Raw genomic sequence first — 18,362 nt, 5'->3', positions numbered from 1 at the left:
GAAATTGTTATGGTGCATCCGGGCATATCACTAGTGTGGCAAGAAAAACAAACGGCACAAAAGCGTAGGCAAAACCACTTGTAACCACTTGTGACGTTAGTGAAGAAGCATTTCAAGATGTTTTTAGAACTGTTTTTTTTTTTAAGACTCTGTTCTGTTTTTCCACCAAATGTTTTAAAGACTACTGTCAATTGAAAAATAAATGGGATAAAGCAGCAATAGATGGGACAGCAATATACCCTAAAGCACGGTAAGAATTACTGTACTTGTGCATCTTTTTTCTCATGTATTCCATAAAAATCCTTAAAGAAAAATACTTGCAGCTTTATAAAGGATATGATATATAGGGACCATACTATGGATCGGTAAGCCCTCCATGTGTTGCCCAGAAGTGTCCATGGTGCAAGTACAGTGGTTATCTGGTTACAATTATAATTGTTTATACTCTTTATTTGTGCTATTTAATGGAAACAGGGGCGTAACTATAGGGGGTGCAGGGGGTGCGGATGCAGCCGGGCCCAGGAGCCTTAGGGGGCCCATAAGGCCTCTCTTCTCCATATTGGGAGCCCAGTACTATGAAAAAAGCATTATAGTTGGGGGCACTGTTACAGATTTTGAACCGGGCCGCAGAAGCTTCAAGTTACACCTCTGACTGGAAATATTGACTTGCCTAAAAAGGTATGTTTTTCAAGCTGTGCATGAGATAGATCTGCACGGATACTAGAGCAGGGCAATATATCACTAATGTGCACACTGAATGTCTTTTTTGAGACACCCATTTAGTAGCCTGTTGGACCTTTGGCCTTCAGAGTTGCCACAATTCATTGTGGTGTCCATCCACTAGTGTCAGAGGAAAAAAGTGTACCAAGAAAACCTTCTCCACACCATTACTCCACCAGCATGAACTACTGACACCCGGCAGTAAGGATTCCGGAACGGTTCATCGATTTATGCTATTTACACCAAATTCTGGCTCTCATATCAGCAAGGGGCGACAGAAATCTGGATTCATCTGACAAGGTTTTAGCTTTTTGTGACTGCTCAGTGATCCAATTTTTGCACTTTTTTGCTCATTGGAGTTTTGCAGTTCTTTCTCTTAACCCCTTGAGTGGCAGGTTTCCTACCACCCTGTCGTGCCCACCAGGGCAGGTTTTTTAAAATGGTCTAATCATTGAATTTCAACAAATTTTGCAGTTGCGTCTCAAGAGCCATAACTTTTTCATTTTTCCATTGACACAGCCATATGAGGGCTTGTTTTTTGCAGGACAAGTTGTGATTTTTTAAACGGGGGAGGAAAAAAAGAAATGGGGAAAAAAGAAAAAAAAGGGGCCATGTCATTAAGGGGTTAAATAATGTATTAACTTCTCTGACGCATGGATAACACATGTGTGATTGTATTTTTGATTTTTTACAAAGTAAAGGGAGACAAGTGTTTTTATTTTTTTTATAATTTTTTTCCTTTTTTTTTTTTCTTTTGTCCCTTTAGGGGACTTCCACAGGGACCCATCAGGACCCCTGATCACATTCCGGGGGTCCGATGGTGACAGCCCTTTACATGCTGCAGTCACATAGACTGCAGCATGTAAAGGGTTAACACAGCAGAGATCGGAGGTTTTCTCTGATCTCTGCTGTAAGAGCTAGTACCTAGCTGTCCTCTGAAAGCTAACAACCAGCTCTCCCTGCCACAGAGACCATCGGCTTGCTTCTGACAAGCCGATGGTCTCTATGGCAACCTGTAAACAAACCAGTGCAGGAGATTGCCAGCATGTCGGCAATATCTTCTGCTGGTTTTTCAAAGCCCTTGCTTTGTTCTCTGTGGGACTGTGCAGGCAGAGCACACTGTCACAGCTTGTGGCATTGTGCTCTGCAGCTCCCATAGTGATACATAGCCCGGACATCTTCCGGGCTATGTTGCTATGAGCAGTGGAGCTCGTCCCGGAAAATTTCCGGGCGTGCCACTCAAGGGGTTAAATAACGGTGGCATGTGAACTAGTCATTTGTTATAGCCCATCCATGCTAAGGAATGACGAATTGTGTATGCGAACACATTTGGGGGAGCACCAACTTTGTATTCTGCTGACTGTGCACCTCCTGTTTTGTCAGGGTTCTTGACATTTTCCTTTGAACCCTTTAGTTGATGAGTTGTTTGTGTCCACAGGATCCTCTTTCTCTGGATTTTTTTCCCTTGAACCCACCATTCTCAATATACTCTCTACATTGCTGTATAAGAAAACCCCACAATGTTGGCAATTTCTGAAAACCTGCTCCCAAGTATTCTAGCACCGATGCTCATGTTGCGTTGGAAATTGCTGCATTTTCCCATTCTAGTGTAGATTGACACTGAAACTGATCCATGTAAAAGTCGCTCACTTGATTTTATACTGCACTCTGGGGACACTGGTCTAATTTCCACACACGGAAGCTCCAATTTGGAAAGGGCATCTGTCAAAAAACAAAAAGGCAAACTTGGTACCATTGGATCCTAAACTCACAGGAATATAAAAATCTATATGGTCAATGACCTTCCTGATACGTTATTGGGGACCCATGTACATGTTTGAATAGATTTTTCTTCTTTCCTTGTATACCCCTGTGTTTTTTCCAAACCCCACCACCGCCTCCACCCCACCTCTTCCGTTCACGAATCCTCCTCCTGGCTCAAGTGAACCAACAGTCAATTTCCAGAATATAGGAATCCCAGGCTCAACATTCCTGTTAGAGCATGGGTTCCAAGTTTGCTTAACCTCGACAACAACTTAATCCATATCCTGTTCCTACCTGTTGTGGTTGATGGGGGCAGGTTTTTGATAATACGTAAATCTGTATATCACCGCTGTATTTGACAATGTTACATTTTAATTATATTCTTGTAAGACAAATGAATAAAGAATTTGAAAAAAAAATGCTGTTCAGTGCATATCAGTATGCAGTTTTTTCATTGACAAGTTTGGTAAAGCTGGGTGACAACACTTTTTTTTTTTTTTAACAACTTCATAAGAGGACAAGTTGAAGAAGTATTCCGGAAAGTATGACGCTCCCAAGAACTGGCCATCTGTTTCCCCTCGTATTTCTCATTGCAGGGTGATCGCTTATCCCTATTTCTGTAACGTTGCAGTGAATCGGTCGCACTCGTGTGTGGCCGTAGCTCCATGCATTTCAATGGAGCTGACAAATGGCCAAGTACAAAGCGCTTGGCTGTCTCTGTCTTCCCCTTTGAAATGCATAGAGTCACGGACCCGCATGTATGCTGCTGCTCCATCTTACCGAAGCTGACAAATATAGCTGAGCATGGCTCAGCCCCATTAAAATGAATGGCGTTGCGGCCATGTATGCGCAACCAGCAGGCCGTTTGTGGCAACGTTACGGAAATTAATATTAGCACTCCTATATTGAGTAATATAGGGCGTACACAGGTCACCCGTTTTGATAGATGTGTGGCGGTCCAACAGCTGAGACCCCTATCGATCCCAAAGTTTTCATCTTTCCAACTGACTCTTTGGAATACCCCTTTAAGTCGTAATAGTTGCTGGAATTTTTTTTTTTTTTATTAAACTTACAGATTTTTGTACAAAACTCAACAACAGTAAATACATGATTTCCTTTTAGACATATATATCAGATTACTTGCGCAGTCTTGCTAAGTCGTCTTGTCTTGAAACCTCATTCTTCTATTTCTTGTAAGCACTAGACCCAGCTCACCCCTTACAGAATGTCATGTGACCTGGTCATGTGGCTTGCTTTCCTGTATCCCACAATGCTTGCTAACGTGTTCTACATATCCCAGAGCTGGCTCTTCATTTATCTTTTCCCGTTGCAGACATGAGTGGTAAGGACTGCAGACTATGATTGCACACACACACACACACACACACGTATGCAGCAGTCAACCGGCTACACCTCCACAATGATTGCACACGCTGATACGCCTCCATATGTTGGGAAAGACTGGCGTCCCTAGCTTTGTTTGACTATATTTTCTCCGCACCAGTGGATGAGGGGATCTGGCACGTTTCATGACAATGCAGACACCAGCTGCTAGGAAATGATCAGGAGCCATCATCGGTTAGGACGTGCCTCCGAGCGCTGCTTGCATTGTACTGACTCCTCTGACTCACTCATTTCATTGCTGAATCACTCGGCTCGTTACTGATGGGCATTTAAATAGAAAAAAAAAATATGACATTGTGTTCTTGTTTGTAGCACAGAGTTAACAAATCCAGCTTTTAAATGTCAGCTTTCACCCATGGCTACAGCAAAGAAGCTGTTATACCATCGTTATGACAGGTCCCGTGTAACCCTTTCAGTGCCGTCATGGCTGAAAAAGCTGCTACAAAGAACACTTGTCCGTTTATAGAAATCTGCAATATTTTGTTGTCTTTCTAATTTGCATATTTTACATAGCTTCTTGCTGGGTATCATTTAACGGTTGCATTTTGTCGTGATCGTGTAATTTACGTATCATCAAATGACATTTACTAGCATACCATCGCATGAGCAAAACCGCGTAGCTACTTTTTTTTGTGTAAATATGACTAAATGAAGTGAATATATGTAGTGGTCACAATTGCAAATACTGATTTTTAGGAACCACTTTTGTGGAAGTGGAGGAGAACTGTAGTGTATACAGATTCATCTATAGAAGGATGTGGATCGTGTCTATACGCATCATGTCTATATGATAAGCTAACGCACAGCAGTGGCCCTCCAAGGTCACTGCTGGTAGACTGGATATTAATGGAGAATGTATTGGAAAGGAATGTAGTCGGCTATACGGTCCCTTTAAGGGTGCGTTCACACGTAGCTGATTTGCTATTGATTTTCTACAGCTGAAAAATCTACAACAAATTGGCAACATGTGATGCAGATTTTCTGTTGGATTTCTGGTATGGATCTGCAGCAGATTTCACCTATTCATTAATTAAATTGAAGGGTGAAATCCATGACAAAATCTGCATACAAGGGCGCTCCTTTTGGCACAGATTTCTGCTAACTTTTCTTCTGCTCTGCTGTTGAAAATCTGCAGCAAATCTGTTGTTGTCATTCTATTTAATGCTATATAAATAATATGCGTTTTACTTCCTTCTTGGGTGTTTGTGTTTTTGTTCTGGAGACACATTTAGTATTCTGTAGACAGGCTATCAGATTTTCCTTTTACCCTCGGTTTATGACTACCAGGTTTCACCCGAAAATAAGACCCTGTCTTATATTTGTGCCTCAAAAGAGGCACTAGGTATTCTTTTCGGGGAATGTCTTTTATACTGGCCTATCAGGCACGGTCCGGATCTCTAACGCTGATCTCTGGAGTCTCGCTCATACAACATCACTTCCTCATTACGGGATTCATAAATCCCGGATCTCTAACGCTGATCTCTGGAGTCTCGCTCATACAACATCACTTCCTCATTACGGGATTCATAAATCCCACCTCCAGGAAGCGATGGCTGTGATTGGTTCTTCGACTGCTGCTCAGCCAGTCAATGCAGTGCTTGTTGAACCAATCAGTCATCGCATTGGTTCATCGACCGCTGCTATTGGCTGAGCCGTGGCTAGCCAATTCATAAATCCTGCTTTCACAACGTGACGGCTGTTGATTGGCTGAGCAGCGGTTGAAGAACCAATCAATGCAGCAGTCAAAGAACCAATTGCAGCCATTGCGTTGTGAAGGTGGGATTCATGAATTGGCTGAGCTGTCTGCTTATATTTCAAGCCTCCCCGAAAATTGTGAAAAATCGGGGTAGGGCCTATTTTCAGGGAAACGCTGTATTTATATTTGCACATTTTCTCATCCTGATTATTTGTAAAATTATTGTCAATACTTTTATGGTGTCTAACTAGTCTTATTAAAACATTTGTATGTAATTCTTTTTGCAGGTCCTGCTCAGGTCCCTATGATGTCTCCAAATGGCTCAGTTCCTCCAATCTATGTGCCTCCAGGATATGCTCAGCAGGTGTGTATTTCTTTCCTCTGAAGGAACCTTGATATCTTTTTGGTGTTTATGGTATGCCGGCCTAGGGTCCATGCAGAACACATACTAAATTAGTAGGTCGACAGGAGTTTCTTTAGGTGGCTAAACAAATGATCTTCATCATATCCTTGGGTCAAGCAGTAGTATTAGAAGGGTTGTCTTATGAAGACAACCCCTATTCATATGCCCTCTTGGGACATATAAACCATATAGGGAAGTCCACCACTCATGACTCCTTTATGATACACAACTGACAGCCGATCTGTAGGACTCCAATTGTCCTTGCATCATACTTGTCTGACTTGCCGCGACTTCCCCTGATGAATCAGTTGCTTGCCAGGATTCAGGGCAATCACTTGATCACCATGACAGACTTTTTGAAAGGGATTTTCTCTGATGCCTCGATCCAATTCCTGCACTCATCTCTACAATTAGTGCTGGGGGTAAAGAGGAAGTTTATTCCACAGCGGTTCAGCCTTCTACAAGCCAGACAATGCTGGAGCATGAAGACCACTAACCCACTTGAGACCAGGTATAAAATGTTAGCACTTTCATTGCCCTAAGCCCCAAGAAATTCAAACATTAACCTCTTGACTGCCTTAGGCTCCCAGGAATGCAGACAGTAAAGGGGTATTCCCATCTTGGCTTTTCATGGCCGAGATGGGAAAACCCAGTCATTCGGTTTTGACCACCTGTCGGAGGGGACCTACCTAAACAGCATAGCACAGCGCGCTACACTGTTTCTATAACTCGGGGAGTTACAGAAACAGCTTAGCACGCTTTGCCACACAGTTTCCATAGATCCAATTCACTTCAAAAAGACCGGTAACCATGGCAGTGGTTTCCCATGTTGGCTATGTAAATCTAAAATGGGAAAACCCCTTTAATTCTCTTCACTGCTCTAGGCCAAGTAATTATTATGGCCATGTGCCTTAACTCCCTAAAGACGCAGCCCATTTTTTAAAAAAATTTTTGGGGGGCATTTTGTTTTTTTCCTCCCCACTTTTAAAAATCATAACTCTTTTATTCATCCATTAACATAGATGTCTTGGAGTTTGTTTTTTGTGGGACGAGTTGTATTTTTCAATGGTACTATTTAATGTACCATATAATGTAATGTTTTTTTTCTTGGAGACGGGGGGGACCAAAAAAGTGCACTTCTGAAGGTGTGTTTTTTTTTTTTATTCTTTTGTTTTGTTTTTTTTTAGTCCCCATAGGGTAAACAAAGTTGCAATGGTTTGATTGCTTCTGCAGTATGATGTAATATTATAGTATTACGTTATACCGCGACCTGACAGGCAGTCTATCAAGCCGTGCCATTTTAAGTCTTTTTGACTTTTTTTTTTTTTCTACATCTCAGAACACCCCTTTTAGAGTGTACCTGAATTTTCAGGTGACTCTTCAGAATAGGCGCTTGTGTGTACATGAAGAATGGCACTATTTCTCACCATTATATGACTTGTTTGTGGCATTTGTGATGATTTCCCCTTTGCAGATTGTATATGTAATTCCTAGTCTTTCCTTAGTTAGTGGGTGGAGACTGCTGTTATGGTTGCTCCATACACTACACACACAGGCGAGCAGGATCTCCTTCTCCTGTTCAGTCATTCACATTCAGTTATACAGTGAATGTGAACGACTGAAAGATTTCTTGTTTGAACAAGCCAACGATGCATCTGCCAGTATAAACAGGTCTGTCCAAGAGAACAAGTGAAATCTGACATTGTTCACTCAATCAAACAATATATCGTTTGGTGTAAACAGACCCTTTAGGACTATCTACACAAAAATATAATCTTTCAAATGACTTAAAAATTGAAAGTTTTAGTGATCTTTTTGCATAATGGCCATTAACACTTTATCATCATCATATGCATGTAAAAGGGCCTCCAGGAGTTGTTTGCAGAGTCCAATGTGTGATTAATCACACACCCAGCTGTGCAAGCAGCTGCATTGCTCTCCTCGCGGCTCCCGGCAGGTTACAATGTTATCTGCCGACTCCTGCCTAGATAACAGCATGCAGTCTTTTGAGAGACACTTTATCTCTCAGTGTCTGAACTATGGATTTTAAGTTCACCTTAAAATCATCATTCAAACGAAAAGTGCACAATGCCTGCGTTTACATTTAACAATTATCGCTCATTTTTGGTTGCTTGAACGAATTCTGAGCGATAATTGCTCTGTGTAAATGGGCCTTTAGTCCCCAGGCCGCCAACTCAGCCCCTGCTGATCACCAATGATTTTGACTATATTTGCATATCTGTCTATGAGGAATTAACATATAATAGCATACTCCAGTTGTCTGATGACGAGGTTTGTGAACCTTAAAAAGTGTTATCTGCTGATTTGAAGTAAAGCTTTAATCACTTCCTTCTAATCCACTCTTTTCCTAGACACTGTCCAACAGGTCGCACCAGTACCTGAGTCCTTTTCCTCCCCTTTCATAATAATAGCAAAATCATATAGAAGACTCGTTAAGAAATCACTTCTGAGTAGCTTTCAGGGATCATTTAAAATCAAAGAATGTTAATTTTTAACTCAGATGTTTGTAATACAGGTATATGTAGTGGACAGCTGTTAGGTAGAGATGAGCGAACGTACTAGTTTAGGGCGATTTCGCAATCGAGCACCGCTTTTTTCGAGTAACTGACTACTCGGGCGAAAAGATTCAGGGGGCGCCGGGGATGAGCGGGGGGCATATTAGCAGTTTACGCTTAGGTTAAGCAGCCACTCTTCGGCACCACGTGACTACACAGCGTGCACGCGCATTGCCTTCAGCAGCCGTGCACTACACACTACAGTTAAGTAGCATGGGGTTAGGTTTAGGGTTAGGTTTAGGGTTAGGTTTAGGGTTAGGATTACCTAAACCTAACCCCAACCCTAACCCTAAACACTAAAACTAACCCTACACCCAACCCTACACCCAACCCTACACCCAACCCTACACCCAACCCTACACCCAACCCTACACCCAACCCTACACCCAACCCTACACCCAACCCTACACCCAACCCTACACCCAACCCTACACCCAGCCCTACACCCAGCCCTACACCCAGCCCTACACCCAGCCCTACACCCAGCCCTACACCCAGCCCTACACCCAACCCTGAACGTAACCCTGAACCCTAACCCCGTGCTGCTTAAGTGTAGTGTGTAGTGCACGTCTGCTTAACTGTAGTGTGTAGTGCACGGCTGCTGAAGGCAATGCGCGTGCACGCTGTGTAGTCACGTGGTGCCGAAGAGCCAATCAGGTGGCTCTAATCAGCAGCGCTGCTTAACCTAAGCGTAAACTACTAATATGCGAGCGGGGGGTTGCAGAGGGGAGTGGGGGGGGTAGAGAGAGAGAGAGATCTCCCCCCTGTTCCCCACTGCTACCCCCCGCTCCACCACGCCGCCTCGGCGCCCCCCGAATCTTTTCGCCCAAGTAGTCAGTTACTCGAAAAAAGCGCTGCTCGATTGCGAAATCGCCCTAAACGAGTACAATCGCTCATCTCTACTGTTAGGCCCTACAGTATTACATGGGTTCTAATACCAACCAAACTTTGAGAATGAAGGATCAATGATCAATGGACACAGGCTTAATACAAAGACAATTGATCAGACTTCTCTCTACAGGCTGAGCACTCCTATATACATTGTTCTCTATGGGAGTGCCTGCATGCATCCTACAGAGAGAAGTCCAATGCACTACCATGGATAGCAGAGTATAACAAGCACACACCCAGACTCCTCGGGACCCATCTTGTGAGAACCATACCATAGTTTGTGGTGCTCATACGTAATTCAGGTACCCTATAATAAAAACGATTGACCAAGATCAGGCACTCCAATTACCTCCATGTTTACCACATGAAAATATTTGTAGTATATGATGATCACCCATATATAGGCCACTGTTTAGTTGGTATGGTCATTTGATACCATCATCTGACAGTTTCAATACGGAACTTGTCTCTCTGTTTTTAGATCTCATTATGTATAGTTTTATTCATGATATAGAATTAATTTCTTTTTTTCTATCTTCCTTTCTTATGTGATGTTTTATTGTCTATTTTAAATTTCACTATTGGCGCTAACGATACCTTCTTTCTATAAAGCCATGTTTGTCATGTTTTATTTTATTGTACCTAACAAAGGCTCCAATACAGAGCCGAAAGAGAGAGATTGTGATTGTAGTCAATGGGGTTCATTAGTCGAGTAGAGCTCTCAAATTTTACGAAAAGCTCGACTCGAATAACGCGGACCCGAGCATTTGGGTGCTCACTCATCTCTAATAATGCCCTTGTGGTAAAAGGTATAGTTTACGCTTTGTATCTTGCTTTCTCCCAGGTGATTGAAGACAATGGTGTGCGGAGAGTTGTAGTAGTTCCACAACCTCCAGAGTTTCACACGAGTGGTCATCCTGTCATACATCGGCCACCTCCCCCTCTGCCAGGTTTTATACCCCTTCCTGCTATGATGCCTCCACCTCATCGCCACATTTATTCAGCAGTCAGTGGAGCAGGAGATATGACTGCCCAATACACCCCTCAGTATCACCCATCACCGGTGTATGGAGATTTGGGTAAGTACACTAACTTTGTAGATGCCGTAATTGCTCGTCAATGAGTTTCTTAGGTGTTAATCATATGTAAAAGTGACAGTTTGAAAAAAAAATACAAGTCTGGAGCAGTAAAATTTAACATTTAACCCTTTCCAATCCACTGTTTGACGTCTAAAGACATTCTGATTGAAGGCTGTACAGCTCCGATGTCGGAAGACGCCCAGCAGGGTATTCTTATTGTATATTACTGGCCGCTCTGTCAGGGGCCTCTCCAGCATGTCCCATACTGCAGTACTAGCTCTAGCCAGCAGATGGCGCCATTGTATAATGGCAGAAAGAGAAAGCCTCCTAGTAAACCCTGAATCCAAAATTGGATTGCAAAGGGTTAATATATTTTAAAGTAATATTTTTATTGTATTTTTTTTTGTCTTTACATTTCCGTTATGCATTGTGTTGTTTTTTTTATGTTCTAATTTTTAATTTAGATATTCCAATTAACTATAGTACTAAACCATCAGAAATCTAGTCTCTCTGCTTCTCAGATAGAAAATGTTAATTTCCTTGAATTATGTCTTTTAACCCTTTCCAATCCAATTTTGGATTCAGGGTTTCCTAAAAGGCCTTTTCCTTTTTGCTGTTATAAAACGGGGCCATCTGCTGGCTAAAGCCAGTGTGTGCACCAGAGAGGCTCTAACAGCGAAGTGGCTGGCAATAGACGGTAAGAATACCCTGTCGGATGTCTTCTGGAGCTGTGCAAGCTTCAATCAGAATGTAGGAAGACATCAGACAGTGGATTGGAAAGGGTTAAAGTAGTTAAACTAGTAATTTCACGAATTTTGCTGTAGTATAATTAGTTGAAGTATATTATATACCTTAATGTCCACCATGTAACTTCTCCATGTTAGTTAGCTTTAATTAGTTTGCCCATACACGGTGAATGTCGGCCCCGGGCAGTGCACATGGTTCACTGCTAATTCCTGGGTTGCATCTATACTTGCTATTGTTTCCAGCTGCATATATAGGTGCAGCCTGGGAATTAGCAGTAAAATGTGTGTTACCACAGCTACAATACACAGTGTGCAGGCACCCTATGTCCTTGCCTGTATACTTAACACTACCAATCAGATGAAACTACTTATTAGCAGATTATTGGTTTCTTCTTAGCCCTATTTAAAGAGTATGGCAGCTATTCACTATTACACCAGTGTTAACGCTTATGTAATAGCGTTAATGCTTCTGTAATAGCGCTAATTGCCAGGCAACACCTGTGCTTGTAGATAAAGCCTTGCAGTGCGTTCACATGTGCAGTTTTTGTTTTAGGTTTTTAATACAGTTTTTGAAGCCAAAACCAATAGTGGATCAAAAAAGAGCTGTTATATCCATCCTTTATTTCTCTCCTTTAATGATTCTCATTAGAGATGAGCGAGCATACTCGCTAAGGACAATTACTTGATCGAGCATTGTCCTTAGCGCATATCTCCCCGCTCAGAAGAAAAGGTTCGGCTGCCGTCGCGGCTGACAGGTGAGTTGCGGCAATGAGCAGTGGGGAGAGAGGGAGAGAGAGATCTCCCCTCCGTTCCTCCCAGCCGCTCCTCGCCCCCCTTCAGCAGCCGAATCTTTTCTTCCAAGCGGGCAGGTACTCGCTAAGGGCAATGCTCGATCGAGTAATTGCCCTTAGCACAAGTATGCTCGCTCATCTCTAATTCTCACCCATTTATCCTTATCGCCCATATAGCATTATGAATTGTCATCCATTCTGTCGCCATAACAGGCCATAGAGACCATTTGATGCCCTCATTGTTGATAGCGCTAAGTACAACACAACTGCCTTTGTCTGTTGGCGTGCCAATATAAATAGTTCTTCTTGGTGGTTCCATGGTTTGACGATGTTTGCCAATCACTGCATTTGAATGGTCACTATGTAATACTACCTTAAGGCCCGTTTACACGCAAAGATAATATTTGAAATGACTGACTGAAAGATAGAAAAATTTAGTGCTCCTTTTTGATAAAGTGTTAATGGCCACTTTAGCATCTTCATTTGCATGTAAAAGGGCCTCCAGGAGCTGTTTGCAGAGGCCAGTGTATGATTAATCATATGCTCAGTTGTGCACACAGCTGCATTGTTCTGCTCATGGCTGCCGACAGATTACAATGTTATCTGCCGGGTCCCATGGAGATAACAGCATGCGGTGTACTGACAGATAAATGTGTTTTCTTTACCTGTCAGTAGCTGGACGATGGATTTTAAGTTCACCTCAAAATCATCGTTCAAATGAAAAGTGCACAATGCCCTCGTGTACATGTAACGATTATCACTCATTTTCGGGCATTTTAACAAATTTTGAGTGATTAATAGTTACGTGTAAATGGGCCTTTACTTTTGCATCAGCCAATGCTGGGGATATGTGCACAGGCAAAAACTTGCCCGGCAGAATTGCCTCAGTGACTCTGATGGCGATCAGCTGATTTTTACTGAGGAGGTTTAGTGAAGCAACTCCTTTAACTCAATGTTATCTGGGTCCTCAAGGGGTTAATAGAAATTGTATGGATTGCGGGATTTCCATGACTTTGTTGTATCCTTTTATATATACGCAGAGAATCGTATATACGTTCAATGGTTTTTCTATTGGCTAGAAATGCATATATGATTTGTCTCATATTTAAATGTACATGGTAAATTGCATGGACTAAAAGAACAAAAAAGTGTTTCGTTTTTTTTCACCTTTTTTTTAACCCAGAATGTTATTTTTTTTCTTTTTTTTTTCTCATTCTAATCTTTTAGATGCTCTCACTACCCATGGAAGATCTGGACTTAGGGATGAGAGATCAAGTAAAATCCACGAACGGTTGCAGAAGAAGTTGAAAGATAGACATGGAGCACAGAAAGACAAGCTGAATAGCCCTCCCTTCTCACCTAAGAAAAGCACGTCCCCGGTCAGCGAATCTAATGGAATCATTAAGGGGCAAAATAGTCCAGGGTCAAATACAGGACAATCTAAGAACAAACAGAAAGGAAAGAATTCAACCCAGGTAGAAACAGAAATACAAGGTAATTGTGATTATGGAAAAACAAATTTCGTACTAGAATTGAAAAATCGAAGTTCTATGAAATCTAAAGAGGCTGTGCCAAGATGGCGTCTGCTCTTCATGTGCCATATTGGAGTGTATGAAGATCATAGAGAGGGGTCACCTGTTCAGGGACCTCTGTGTTTTAGAATGGGGATCCGCAGAGTAATACCTGCTCCCGACCTGAGAGACTTTCTGCCCTCTTGTTGTTACATGTCAGCCATTCATGTCAATGACTATCCTCTAAAACTACACTTCCTTTGGTGTAAAGATACAAAAAACCTTGGTTAGCAGCAGCATACAAACGTACCTCAACTCTGACTTGATAAAAACCGCAACAGCGGTTGAAACGTTGTCAGTAGAGATGAGCGAGCGTACTCTGTAAGGACAGATACTCGAGCGAGTATCGTCCTTACCGAGTACCTGCCTGCTCGCCCGCAAAGATTCGGGTGCCAGCGTGCGTGAGCACTGTGTTGCGGGAGTGAGCAGGGGGAGAGAGAGATAGAGCAATCTCCCCGCCGGCACCCGAATCTTTGCGGGCGAGCAGGCAGGTACTCTGTAAGGACCCCCGACTCCCCGGGCTCCCGTAGTGGAAGTTACACTTCCGCTTTCACTTTCTAGTACACAGTGCTCATTGAGTGCTGTGTACTCAGGGAAGCAGAAGGCAGAAAGTGGTTAATAGCCCCACCTGCCTTCATCATAGTTATCAGCTGTCACTAAGCTTTAAGCCCAGGACCAGGCGCCGTAAATTTACAGTGCCTGGTCCTAAACGGGTTAAAGGCATTGTTGCGGGTTATGAATTTTTTTCTTTTTTTTTCTTTTTGGAGAAACTGCGCCACACTTGTCCTTGCGCTATGTCTGGTATTGCAGCTGATCGCAATTCAAGTGAATAGGTCAAAGCTACAATATCGGAAACAGCCCATTGACACGCTTTATGCAGAAAACTAGCAAGTAATTTTTACTGACATTGGAGAAACCTTTTAATGTTTGCATCAGCATGTCTTTACTGTTACAGCTGTCAGCAGCTATATGAAGATACTCATCATCTTTATATTATCACTTTTTATACTGCTGACAGTAAAATTCCATCTAATAACCATAAGACTGAAAGAATTATATCCATTGGATGCATCTGCAATAATTATCTGACATTACATTTATGTTGGTGTATCCTACAAATTCCTGCGAGATTTTCCATGAATTCACAGCAATGTCAATCAATCGGGACTGACAGGCCTTTGTCAGATGTCTGGTGTTGGTTATCACAAATGTAAATAGTTAAGGCAGGTTTAATTTTTGCGGTTCAATATCCCCTGCTTCCACATATATGATTGGAGAGTAGCAGACTGTGTAAAGGCCCATTTAGACGCAACAATGATCGCTCAAAAGCCATCTTTTGAGCGATAATCGTTGTGTCTAAATGCATTGCCATGGTAAACTGTTCGTGCACTATTCGTTCATCGCTGATTTTTTAAGCAAGCTGGAAATCACCGATGCCGGTTATCAGCTCCACACGCTGATTTTCTCAGCGGGCGGTGCTGATGACATTCTTTCAGCCGATATCCCGCTAGGACTTCTCAGCAGGATACCAGCTGAAGGCTCCGAGAACAAAGCAGCTGTCAGCGCTCCTGCTGTTTCTCGGAGCTAGCAGCTCAGCAGAACAGCAGCTGAAAGCTCCAAGAACGAAGCAGCTGATTGCATATGCAAAACAGCTGCTCTTCTCGGAGTGATCAATGGTATCCTGCTCTGCCTGCATTAAACTCTCTAAGTGGCTAATTAGCTACTTGAGAGTTATGCAAAGATGATCGCTCAAAACTGTCACTTAAACTGTCGTTTGAGCAATTTTAGTTTTTTAAAAATTTTATTTATTTTTTTAGCGATCATCCTTTAGTGTTACTGGACCTTTAGAAGCAGTTACGTCAAACCTCTGACTTCTCAGTTTTCCCAGACTCTGACTCCACCGCCTTAGTAGGAAGAGAATGATGACATCCAGTTGTCCTTTTTATTCATACTCTTCCTAGAGGAATAATAGAGGAGTGACGCAATGCAGTTCTAAGAAAAGTTGCTGCAGAATTGCTGTTTCATAGGGAATACAAGTAAAGTAAAACACACAAGTCAGGAAAGCTGACAGGTCCACTTTATTGCTCTTTACTAGGATTAAATGGGATTTTATCCAAGTTAAGGGGGTTGTTCAGCTTAAATTTTTTTTTTATAGTTTTTATCTCTACCACCCCCCCCCCCCCCCACCCTCCCATGCCCCAAAATAAATAAAAGTAATAATACTTACCGTGGCACCAGACCAGCGTTCCAGCATCTGACAGGTGACTTCACCGGGTCTCCTTACCTGGTGTCGTTCAATAAACCTGTTACGCGAGCTTTTTATGTAGAGGTCTCTGTCAGGTTTACGAGACGTCACGGCCTTCTATTGGCTGCAGTGGTCACAATGGTAAACAAGCCATATGAGCACTGCAGCTGAAGTGAATAGAAGACCACAGGATTGGAGTGTTGTTAATATAAAATGCATCCCCCCTACTGCACATCAATGTAATGATTACTCAGGAGACCCCTTTTAATGCAATTTATTCCACACCTGATCAGTTTTATACTATGCTGCATATTACTTTTATGGAAGTAAGTTATTAATGTTTTGTGTGTATTTCCATTGTAGAAAAAGATGAAGAGACAAAAGCATTAGAAGCGCAACTTTCCAACATTTCAAAGCCAACAGTAAGTACTGCAGTCCTATTACAACTGTATAGAGTCATTTAATAGGGACTTCCATTGCTTACATCCAGACTATACAAAATCTGTCTTGGTCATGTGATGGATACACATGACTCATTACAAGGCACAGCTCTGTAACTGTACTGGAACAACCCGTACATGTGTGTCTATTAGAAGACCAGGACATATTTGTATCCACTGGATGCGGGGTTGCCCAGTATATGTCATGCATTTCTCCGCTGGTGGAGTTATACTGACACGCTAAGCGGCAGTAGGCGCTTGACGTATTCCAAAGACCGGACTAAGGTTCTTGGGTCAAGACTGAGTTGATCATAGATTCCAGATATGTTCAGTACTGGGATCGGGCTCCCTGCCTGATAATATGCAAACTTCTGCAGCTAATTTGCTATGACACTATATGCCACTTGCATGCATGGGGTGATACAATTATTTGCAGTATGGTGCTAAAATGATCTTGCTTGCTTACTTGCTATAGGTCATCTATTGCAGTGTCCCTTAACTCCAGTCCTCAGGGACCACCAACAGGTCATGCTTCCAGGATTTCCTCAGTCTTGCACAGGTGATGTAATTATTGTCAGTGCCTCGAACAGTGCCACAGGTGTTCTTACTAGAGGATTTCTTGATAACATGACCTGTTGGTGGTCCCTGAGGACTGGAGTTGGGGACCCCTGATCTATTGCACACAACTTACATCTTTGTGTCATATGCAATCTCAGTAGTGTTGGATCCTAGATTACACTATTGTAATAGTTGCATTCCTCCCCGCAGATACTGACCGTCACTGTACTGCAATCACAGTGTTTGAGATGCCTGTATAGTACACTGCAGTATAGATCGTATAGCCATGTTTTGACCATTACATTGCAAGACATAAGACTTGGCACAGATCAAAGTTCTAAGAGCCACATCTTGGAGAAAGGCAAATTGCTTGCTGCTCCATCTCAGAGAGATGAAAGTGAAGCATTCCAATCATTGACAAACACTCTGATGCCTGAGGTCTAGGAAGCCTGTTTTATATGAAGCCCTCTTAGTTAGCTTTGAACAGCCCACAATAAGATTAGTAATACTGAAGTGTAGATGGATAAAGGGCTTACATGAGTTCACACATTAAACTATTTACCACAATTCTGCACATATGTCCAAAGTGCTGTCATTTTGGGCGTTGATGTGAAAAGTGATATTGTGCTCTCTGTCTAATGTCTTTTCCAGTTTTCATCAGTTTTGCTGTTTACGGGTAGGTTCAAGTAGCAGAATTGGAGCGCATTTGCTTTGCCGCGATTCTACTTTAGTTTTTTTGCGTGTTTTAACACATCCCATCATTGTGATGGGTGATAAGGTGCGCTAAACGCTTAAAAATAGAGCAGACAGCGCTCGAAAATCGTAGAGCTGGAAAACGCCGTCCCCCACCGTGATCGAAATCAATGGGAGCGTTACACCGCGATTATCGGGACGTTCAAAGTGCCACGATGAAAAGCGCCTGTGTGAGAGAGGCATAAGGGTGCAGTCACACATCGCTGATTTGCTATAGATTTTGTCACAAATTTTGATGCAGATCTGCAGCAGATTTCACCCTGTTAGGCCTAGAGCCTACGGCCGTAACGGGCTCCACAAGTGAAATTCCGCAGCAGAGTCCTTCACGGCGCCCCCCCCCCCCCCCCCCCCCCCCCATAGACCTCATACTCTCCTCCGGATCCGCTACCCGACGTCCCGCATCCTGTGTCGATGCGCATGGTGCGCCGACAGCGTCATGTGACGTGGGCGCTGGTGGGCTGGGAAGCGTTTTCACACTATCCACCATTGTGCTACAGCGGAAGATTGCATGACGGACGGCTTCCATTGACTGTAATGGAAGCCGTGCGCGCGTACGTCCGCGGCAAATAGAACATGCCGCGGGTGATTACGGGTAGTTTCATGTTGCAGAATTCCACGGTGGAATTCCGCGCCATGAGCATTGCCCTATTAGGTTCAATAGAACCTGATAGTCGTGGATTTCCACCGCGGAAATCCGCCTGTGGGAATTAGGCCTTAAATTTGAA

At 42.9% G+C, this 18,362-nt stretch overlaps 1 protein-coding gene across 5 annotated transcripts in view; it reads left to right on the top strand.

The window, feature by feature from the left end:
* Positions 1-18,362, top strand: part of FNDC3A (fibronectin type III domain containing 3A) — a 187,750-nt gene that overhangs the window by 123,689 nt on the left and 45,699 nt on the right. For 4 of the 5 annotated variants that reach the window (XM_066583972.1, XM_066583979.1, XM_066583986.1 and 1 more), the window contains exons 4-7: positions 5,872-5,948; positions 10,299-10,533; positions 13,298-13,564; positions 16,250-16,308. In XM_066583972.1, coding sequence (XP_066440069.1) covers positions 5,872-5,948; positions 10,299-10,533; positions 13,298-13,564; positions 16,250-16,308 — 638 coding nt within the window. Of the gene's footprint in view, positions 1-3,796; positions 3,827-5,871; positions 5,949-10,298; positions 10,534-13,297; positions 13,565-16,249; positions 16,309-18,362 lie in introns of those variants that run through there. The other variant, XM_066584002.1, reaches the window with a different exon arrangement.

Source organism: Eleutherodactylus coqui, chromosome 1 (genome assembly GCF_035609145.1).
Source record: "Eleutherodactylus coqui strain aEleCoq1 chromosome 1, aEleCoq1.hap1, whole genome shotgun sequence".
Lineage (NCBI taxonomy): Eukaryota > Metazoa > Chordata > Amphibia > Anura > Eleutherodactylidae > Eleutherodactylus > Eleutherodactylus coqui.
The sequence above is the reverse complement of the archived record's forward strand: the minus strand, read 5'-3'. Positions and strand labels throughout refer to the sequence as shown.